This window comes from Tinamus guttatus, unplaced genomic scaffold (assembly GCF_059628265.1).
Source record: "Tinamus guttatus ecotype Peru unplaced genomic scaffold, ASM5962826v1 Tinamus_guttatus_pri_ptg000349l, whole genome shotgun sequence".
In the NCBI taxonomy this organism is placed as follows: domain Eukaryota; kingdom Metazoa; phylum Chordata; class Aves; order Tinamiformes; family Tinamidae; genus Tinamus; species Tinamus guttatus.
Genome location: NW_028288883.1, coordinates 82,161 through 91,462, shown reverse-complemented (window position 1 = coordinate 91,462; position 9,302 = coordinate 82,161). Strand labels below are relative to the sequence as shown.

At 65.9% G+C, this 9,302-nt stretch overlaps 1 protein-coding gene across 1 annotated transcript; it reads left to right on the top strand.

Moving 5' to 3' along the window:
• Window positions 1–7,008: 7,008 nt before the first annotated feature.
• Window positions 7,009–7,611, top strand: RHOG (ras homolog family member G). Its single transcript, XM_010211478.2, has one exon. It carries the CDS (start codon window positions 7,017–7,019, stop codon window positions 7,590–7,592), a length of 576 nt encoding a protein of 191 aa, XP_010209780.1. The 5' UTR covers window positions 7,009–7,016; the 3' UTR covers window positions 7,593–7,611.
• Window positions 7,612–9,302: the final 1,691 nt, after the last annotated feature.

The window sequence follows — 9,302 nt, the reverse complement described above, 5'->3', positions numbered from 1 at the left end:
GAGCTGGGAAAGGCGCATGGGGCCGGGGGACCACGAGCAGCCCCTGGGCCCATGTCACAGCCAGAGGGGTTTGTTGTCCCGGAGTGTCCGGAGGTGCCGCTCTGCTGCCATCCTGGGCAGCCTCGGCTCTTGCCTTGTCCCAAGGCTGGGCAGCTTGGCCTGGCCTGGCTGGATCCACCCAGACATCCACCGCTCTGTCAATCATCCATCTGTCCGTCCATCCATCCATCCATCCATCCACCCTCTCTCTGTCTACCCACCCATCCATCTGCCCATCCATCTAGCCATCCATCCATCCATCCATTTAGCCATCTACTCATCCATCTGCCCACCCATCCATCCATCCATCCATTCACCCATCCATCCATCCATCCATTCACCCATCCATCCATCCATCCATTCACCCATCCATCCATCCATCCGTCCATCCGTCCATCCATTCACCCACCCTTCCACCCACCCTTCCATCCACTCATCCATCCATCCATCCATCCATCCATCCATCCATCCATCCATCCATCCATCCATCCATCCATCTGCCCACCCATCCATCTAGCCATCTAGCCATCAGTCTATCCATCCATCCATCCATTCACCCACCCATCCACCCACCCATCCATATATCTAGACATCCATCTATTTGCCTGCTTGTCCATCCACCCTTCCATCCATCCACCCTTCCATCCATCCACCCTTGCATCCATCCACCCATCCACCTTGGGAGCCTCCCGGCACAGGTCCCTGCTGCCCATTGGAAACCTCCCGGCTGCGGGAGGAGACCCCGGATCACGTTGGTGCCGCAGCACCAGGGCGGTTTGAAAGCCACTGCCCCTAGGGAGGGAAGGCGACAAAAATAAAATGAGGAAATTAGTCAGAAAGCGCCTGCTGTCGAAAAAGGAGGAAAACTGAAATCCTAGACTCAGCAGGGAAGTGATTTTCGCAGCGACGGCAGCGCCCCGGCAGGCCTGCGCCCCACGGCCTCCTCCGTCCGGGAGCGCTCCGGGAGCGGAGCGGGGACGCAGGAATGCCGCCGGCCGGGGGCTCCGGGGCGGCTGGGAGCGCCCTGCCGCTGCGCCGCCTCTCGCGCCGTTATTTTTAGACGTTAGCAGCTTCCTCTTCGCCGTCGTGGGAGCACGGGGACGGCGCTCATGTGGTAGGAGGGTTTATAGGGCCCTGCAGGGCCAGACTTTGTCCTTTAGCTCGGCCAGGCAGCCCTCCATCCATCCATCCCTCCATCCATCCCTCCATCCATTTGTTCATCAATCCATCCATCCATCCATCCATCCATCCATCCATCCATCCATCCATCCATCCATCCATCTGTTTGTTCGTCCGTCTGTCTGTCCTTCCATCCATCTGTCCCTCCATCCCTCCATTTGTTCATCAATCCATCCATCCATCCCTCCATCCATCCATTCGTCCATCCATCTGTTTGTTCATCCATCCATCCATCCATCCATCCATCCACCCACCCACCCACCCACCCATCTCTTTGTTCATCCATCCATCCATCCACGCATCCATCCACCCATCCACCCATCTCTTGGTCCATCCGTCCATCCATCCATCCGTCCATCCACCCATCCACGCATCCATCCATCTCTTTGTTCATCCACCCACCCACCCATCGTTTGCTCTTCTCCCACCAGAGCCCTCCAGTCCCCAGGACTGGCCTTGGCCGGGTCCCCAGCGCGTGCCGAGGTCCCCTCCGGCCCCGGGGTGCAGAGCTGCAGGGCTGAGCTGCGGATGTGGCGCTGCATGTGGGGGCCTCTGAACTGCAGTGCCCGGAGGGGGCTGCAGCAGGGCCAGGGTGCCGCTGCCGTGGGGTGCAGCGTGACGGGGTGCAGCGTGGGGATGGCCTGGGTGCACACGGTGCAGTGCACGGTGCATGGAGGGATGCACGGAGGCAGATGCGCAATGCAGGGTGCAGTGCAGGGTGCAATGCACGGTGCATGGAGGGGTGCATGAAGGCAGATGCGCAGTGTGGGGTGCAGTGCACAGTCCATGGAGGGGTTCACGGAGGCAGGCGCTCACTGCAGGGCACAGTGTACGGTGCATGGAGGGGTGCATGGAGGCAGACGCGCAGTGCAGGGTGCAGTGCACAGTGCATGGAGGGGTGCCCAGAGGCAGACATGCAGTGCAGGGTGCAGTGCACGGTGCATGGAGGGGTTCACAAAGGCAGGCGCTCACTGCAGGGCACAGTGTACGGTGCATGGAGGGGTGCATGAAGGCAGGCGCACACTACAAGGTGCAGTGCACGGTGCATGGAGAGGTTCATGGAGGCAGGCGCTCACTGCAGGGTGCAGTGCACGGTGCATGGAGGGGTTCACAAAGGCAGGCGCTCACTGCAGGGTGCAATGCACGGTGCATGGAGGGGTGCATGGAGGCAGACACACAGTGCAGGGTGCAGCACACGGTGCATGGAGGGGTGCCCGGAGGCAGACATGCAGTGCAGGGTGCAGTGCAGGGTGCATGGAGGGGTGCCCAGAGGCAGACGTGCAGTGCAGGGTGCAGTGCATGGTGCATGGAGGGATGCCCGGAGACAGGCGCTCACTGCAGGGTGAAGTGCATGGTGCATGGAGGGATGCACGGAGGCAGACGCGCAGTGTGGGGTGCAGTGCACGGTGCATGCAGGGCTGCCCAGAGGCAGGCGCACACTACAAGGTGCAGTGCATGGAGGGGTGCATGGAGGCAGACGCGCAGTGCAGGGTGCAGTGGATGGTGCATGGAGGGATGCACGGAGGCAGACGCGCAATGCAGGCGCAGGGTGCAGTGCACGGTGCATGGAGGGGTGCCCGGAGGCAGACGCGCAGTGCAGGGTGCAGTGCCTGGTGCATGGAGGGATGCACGGAGGCAGACGCGCAGTGCAGGCGCAGGGTGCAGTGCACCGTACACGGTATGTTCAGGCGTGCACGGAGGTGGATGCACAGTGCAGGCACAGGGTGCGTGGGCGCCCAGGGTCCCCAGGGGCCGCGTGGGCAGCCTGGCACGACGTGGTGCAGCCCAGCCCGGCGCAGCGCAGCGCGGTGCAGCCCGGCCCGCTGCAGCGGGGCCGCCAGCCTGCGGCTGCTTCCCCTTTTCCACCCAGCCGCAGCTGAGTCGCTTTTCCCGGCGGAGGGCGGCAGCGCGAGGGCCCCGGTGGCACCCGAGGGGGGTCCCATGGCCCAGCCCTGGGCAGAACCCCCTGCCAGGAGGGAGGCCGTGGGGCCGTGTCCCCGCGTGGACGAAGGCTCTTCCTCTTCCTCGTCCCCGGGGGCTGCTGCAGGCTGCGGGGCTGCCCTGTGGGGCTGCGCTCCCCTGGGGGAGCAGTGCGGGGTGCAGCGGGGTGTGCAATGGGGCTGTGCATCGCAGATGTGCAGGGGTGTGTGCGATGCAGCTATGCAGTGTAGATGTGCAGTGCAGATGTGCAGGGGGGTGTGCAATGGGGCTGTGCAGTGCAGATGTGCAGAGGGGCGTGCGATGGGGCTGTGCAGCGCAGATGTGCAGAGGGGTGTGCGATGGGGCTGTGCAGTGCAGGGGTGCAGTGTGGGGTGCAGCGGGGTGTGCAATGGGGCTGTGCAGTGCAGAAGTGCAGAGGGGTGTGCTATGGGGTGTGCAATGGGGCTGCGCAGCGCAGATGTGCAGCGGGGTGCGCGATGGGGCTGTGCAACGCAGATGTGCAGGGGTGTGTGTGATGCGGCTATGCAGTGCAGATGTGCAGTGCAGATGTGCAGGGGGTGTGCAATGGGGCTGTGCAGTGCAGATGTGCAGCGGGGTGCGCGATGGGGCTGTGCAGTGCAGGGGTGCAGTGTGGTGTGCAGCGGGGTGTGCGATGGGGCTGTGCAGCGCAGATGTGCAGTGCGGGGTGCAGTGCAGAACAGCAGGGCTGTGCTGTGGGACGCGCAGCGAGGAGCTCCAAGAGATGCCTCTGCAGGACGCGGGGATGCAAATCCCGCGGGCAGGGCGAGCCCGGAAGCGGCGTTCCCGGGAACGGCTTTGCGGGCGGCGGAGCGGGGCAGGGACACGGGCAGCCCAGACGCTGCGGTGAGGGGCGCCGGCTCCCGCGGCCTCCCCGCGCTCCCCGCCGCGCGGCGCCGGTGCCGTAAGCGGCACGAGGCCTCCCCGGGCCTCCCGCAGCCCTGACTCAGCCGGGCGCTTCCCGTTCCCAGCCGCGTTCCCACGGCCCCCCCGCCGCCACCAGCGCCGCTCCGGGGCCGGGCTGTCCCCTGAAGCCCGGGTGTCCCCAAGGACACCCAGCAGATCGAGGCAGATCGAGGGAGGTGATCCTGCCCCTCTACTCAGCCCTGGTGAGGCTGCATCTGGAGTATTGTGTCCACATCTGGAGTACTGTGTCCAGTTCTGGGCTCCACAGGACAAGAGGGATGTGGAGCTGCTGGAGAGAGTCCAGCGCAGGGCTACGAGGATGATCAGGGGCCTGGAACATCTGCCCAGAGAGGTTGTGGAGTCTCCTTCTCTGGAGATCTTCAAACCCGCTTGGACGCAGTCCTGTGCCACGTGCTCTAGGTGACCCTGCGTGTGCAGGGGTTGGACTGGATGATCCCTAGAGGTCCCTTCCAACCTTGAGCATTCTGTGATTCTATTCTATGATTCTAAGGCCCCTGCGCGGGGCTGGGCCGCGGAGCCCCAGCCCCGCTGAGCCCGGGGCCGCTCGCTGCACCCCGGGCACCGGGATGCGCCATCGCCCCGGTCCCCTCCGCAGTGTCCCCTCGGCTCCGGTCACTTTGCTCCTGTGGTTACCGCCCGGCCCCGCGCTGGCCCCGCGCCAGCAGCTCGTCCGCAAGGGGAAACTGAGGCAGGGCACGTGCCGGGGCGCAGCACGTGCCATGGGGACACGGCCTGCGCCGTGGGGAACCCGGGCCACGACGCCCTGCACCGGGGCCCCGGTGCCACCGCGGTGCCCCCCATGCAGGGATGCTGCGTGCTCCGTGACGCTGCCCTGTGTCCCCATCGCAGTGTCCCCGCGGTCCCCTCCGTGCTGGGTGGCTGCGCTCGGCTCCGTCACAGCCTCAGCACGAGCGGGAGCAGATGTGGCCCCGGCTTGAAACTGCAGCGGGAGCTGCAGGAGGGACCACCTGGGGCCGTGGTGTCCGTGCGTCCCCATCCCACGGTGTCCGGCCATCCCGGTGCCGCAGCGGCTGTGGGTCCCCATGCTACTGTGTCCATGCATCCATGTGTCCCGGTGCTTCCGCAGCCGTGCATCCCAGTGCCACTGCATCCATGTGTCCCAATGCTGTGGTGTCCATGCATCCTGGTGTCACTGTATCCATGTGTCCCGGTGCTTCCGCAGCCATGCATCCCAGTGCCACTGCATCCGTGTGTCCCGATGCTGTGGTGTCCATGCATCCCAGTGTTGCCACATCCATGTGTCCCAGTGTTGCCACATCCATGTGTCCCAGTGACCCTGCATTCATGTGTCCCAGTGCTGCCATATCCATGCATCCTGGTGCCACTGCATCCATGTGTCCCCATGCTGCTGTGTCCATGCATCCTGGTGTCACTGCATCCATGTGTCCCGGTGCTGCCGCAGCCGTGCATCCCAGTGCCACTGCATCCATGTGTCCCAATGCTGTGGTATCCCGGTGCTGCTGCATCTCTGCATCCTGGTGTCCCTACATCCATGTGTCCTGGTGCTGCAGTGTCCATGCATCCTGGTCCCATGGTGCCTGTGCGTCCAGGTCCCATGGTGTCCATCCATCCTGGTCCCATGGTGACCATCCATATTGGTGTCACTGTGTTCATGTGTCCCAGTCCCATGGTGTCTGTCCATCCCGGTCCCGCTGTGACCCTGCGTCCCGCTACCGCCACATCCCTGTGTCCTGGTGCCACCAAGTCCGTGTGTGCCGGTGCCACCATGTCCCAGTGCTGCTGTGTCTCTGTGTCCCAGTGCCACCACATCCGTGTGTCCCGGTGTCGTGATGTCCCAGTGCACCAGGTCCATGCATCCCGGTGCCACTATGTGCCACTGCTGCTGTGTCTCTGTGTCCCAGTGCCACCACATCCGTGCGTCCCAGTGCCACGATGTCCCGGTGCACCAGGTCCATGCATCCCAGTACTGCTGTGTCCGTGTGTCCCAGTGCTGCCGCGTCCCTGTGTCCCGGTGCCACCACATCCCAGTGCCACCACATCCGTGCGTCCCGGTGCCACGATGTCCCGGTGCACCAGGTCCATGCATCCCAGTACTGCTGTGTCTCTGTGTCCCAGTGTCCCCACATCCATGCGTCCCAGTGCCACGATATCCCGATGCACCAGGTCCATGCGTCCCAGTACTGCTGTGTCCGTGTGTCCCAGTGCTGCCGCGTCCCTGTGTCCCGGTGCCACCATGTCCCAGTGCCACCACATCTGTGCATCCCGGTGCCACGATATCCCGATGCACCAGGTCCTTGCGTCCCAGTACTGCTGTGTCCGTGTGTCCCGGTGCCGCCGCATCCCGGTGTCCCGGTGCCACCACGTCCCGGTGCCACCACATCCATGCATCCCGGTGCCACCACGTCCCGGTGCCGCCGCGTCCCTGTGTCCCGGTGCCACCACGTCCCGGTGCCACCACATCCACGCATCCCGGTGCCACGATATCCCGATGCACCAGGTCCATGCGTCCCAGTACTGCTGTGTCCGTGTGTCCCGGTGCCGCCGCATCCCTGTGTCCCGGTGCCACCACGTCCTGGTGCCACCACGTCCGTGCATCCCAGTGCCACAATATCCCGATGCACCAGGTCCTTGCGTCCCAGTACTGCTGTGTCCGTGTGTCCTGGTGCCGCTGCATCCCTGTGTCTTGGTGCCACTATATCCGTGCATCCCGGTGCCACGATGTCCCGGTGCTGCCACGTCCCTGTGTCCTGGTGCCACCACATCCCGGTGCCACCACATCCGTGCATCCCGGTGCCACCACGTCCCGGTGCCACCATATCCCGGTGCCGCCGCGTCCCCGTGTCCCTCGTGCCGGTGCGCGGCGCCGCTCCTGACCGCCTCTCGCCCCGCAGGCTGCTGAAGGGCGACGCCGGGGACGCGGAGCCGCGGGGATGCAGAGCATCAAGTGCGTGGTGGTGGGCGACGGCGCGGTGGGCAAGACCTGCCTGCTCATCTGCTACACCACCAACGCCTTCCCCAAGGAGTACATCCCCACCGTCTTCGACAACTACAGCGCCCAGAACACGGTGGACGGCAGGACTATTAACTTAAACCTGTGGGACACGGCCGGCCAGGAGGAGTACGACCGCCTGCGGACGCTTTCCTACCCCCAGACTAACGTCTTCATCATCTGCTTCTCCATCGCCAGCCCGCCGTCCTACGAGAACGTCAAGCACAAGTGGTACCCCGAGGTGTGCCACCACTGCCCCAGCGTGCCCGTGCTGCTCGTGGGCACCAAGAAGGATCTGCGGAGCAACGCGGAGACCATGAAGAAGCTCAAGGAGCAGAACCAGGCGCCCATCACGGCGCAGCAGGGCGCCAGCCTCGCCAAGCAGATCCGCGCCGTCAAGTACCTCGAGTGCTCCGCGCTCAACCAGGAGGGCATCAAGGAGGTCTTCACGGAGGCCGTGCGGGCCGTGCTCAACCCGGCGCCGGCCAAGCCCAAGAAGCCCTGCGTGCTGCTGTGACGCGGACTGCCCCGCGCCCGCCCCGCTGCCGCCGCATCGCCCGCTGCCGAGGAGGACGGGCCGGGGGCGCCCGGCCCTGCAGGGACCTGCCGCTGCGTCCTGGGCCACCCCAGGGACCTGCCACTGCGTCCTGGGCCACCCCAGGGACCTGCCACCCACACCCTGAGTGACCCCAGGGACCTGCCATTGCGCCCTGGGCGACCCCAGGGACCTGGCACTGCGCCCTGGGTGTCCCTTGTGCCCCAGGGACCTGCCACTGCGTCCTGGGGTCCCTTGTGCCCCAGGGACCTGCCAACAGCGCCCTGGGTGACCCCAGGGAAGTGCCACTGTGCCCTGGGTGACCCCAGGGACTTGCCACCAGCGCCCTGGGTGACCCCAGGGAAGTGCCACTGTGCCCTGGGTGTCCCTCGTGCCCCAGGGTCCTGCCACTGCGCCCTGGGTGACCCCAGGGACCTGCCACCCACACCATGAGTGACCCCAGGGACCTGCCACCAGTGGCCTGGGTGTCCCTGGTGCTCCAGGGACCTGCCACTGCGCCCTGGGTGACCCCAGGGACCTGCCACCCACACCCTGGGTGACCCCAGGGACCTGCCACCCGTGCCCTGAGCGACCCCAGGGACCTGTCATCCACACCCTGGGTGACCCCAGGGACCTGCCACTGCGTCTTGGGTGACCCTAAGGACCTGCCACCCGCACCCTGGGTGTCCCTGGTGCCCCAAGGACCTGCCACCCGCGCCCTGAGCGACTTCAGGGATCTGCCACCCACACCTGAGTGACCCCAAGGACCTGCCACCAGCGCCCTGGGTGTCCATGGTGCCCCAGGGACCTGCCACCATCGCTCTGGGACCCTGGTCATGCAGGTACCTGCCACCTGTGCCCTGACTGTCTGTGGTGCCCCAGGGACCCGTCACCTGCACCCTGCATGTCCCTGGTGCCCTAGGGACCTGTCACTAGCACTCCAGCTATCCATGGTGTCCCAGGGATCCGCCACCATCATCCTGGACACTTGACTCTGCAGGGACCGGCCACCAATGCCCCAGGTGTCCAATGTCCCCCAGCACCTGCCACCATTGCCCTGGGCATCCACAGTGCCCAAGTGACCTGCCACCATCACGGAGGACACTTGGCTCACAGGGACCGGGGAACCTGACCACGCAGGGACCTGCCACCACCACTCTGGGTGTCCCCAGGGACCCGTCCCCTCACACGGGACACACGGGACATGTCCCCATGGCCCGGGGTGCCGCAGGGAGGCGGGTGGTGGCCGGTGCCACCGCGTCCCCGCAGCCCCCGCCGCGGTCCCGGGGGACCTTGCAGCTTGCCTGGCCCCAGCTGCTCCCGAGCTGCTTTTTCCCAATAAAGAGCCTCGCGCCGCCGCCTCCGTGCTCTGCTCCGCGCGGCCGGGGTGGGCAGGGACATGGGGGTGACACGGGGACACGGGGACATTGCACGGGGCTCCCGGAGCCGTGGCCAGGGCTTCGTGCAGGAAGGACGGAGCCGGGGTGGTTTTCCCCATCCCGGGGATGCTGCCAGCGGGAGCGGGCGCTGGCGGAGGCCGGGATGGGGCGGGATGCGGGATGCAGCCCCGCGCGGTCCCGGAGCAGCTCCCGGGAGGAGCTCCAGGTCCCCCCAGCAACGCGGTCAGTTCCAGCACGCCCGCTCTGGCTCCGGGCCGCTCAGCCCCGTCTTGGTGGCCTCTCGGTGGGCAGA

What these genes read in the sequence shown, in the direction of transcription:
- RHOG (XM_010211478.2), top strand. Translation starts at nt 7,017, where the DNA reads ATGCAGAGCATCAAGTGCGTGGTGGTGGGCGACGGCGCGGTGGGCAAG.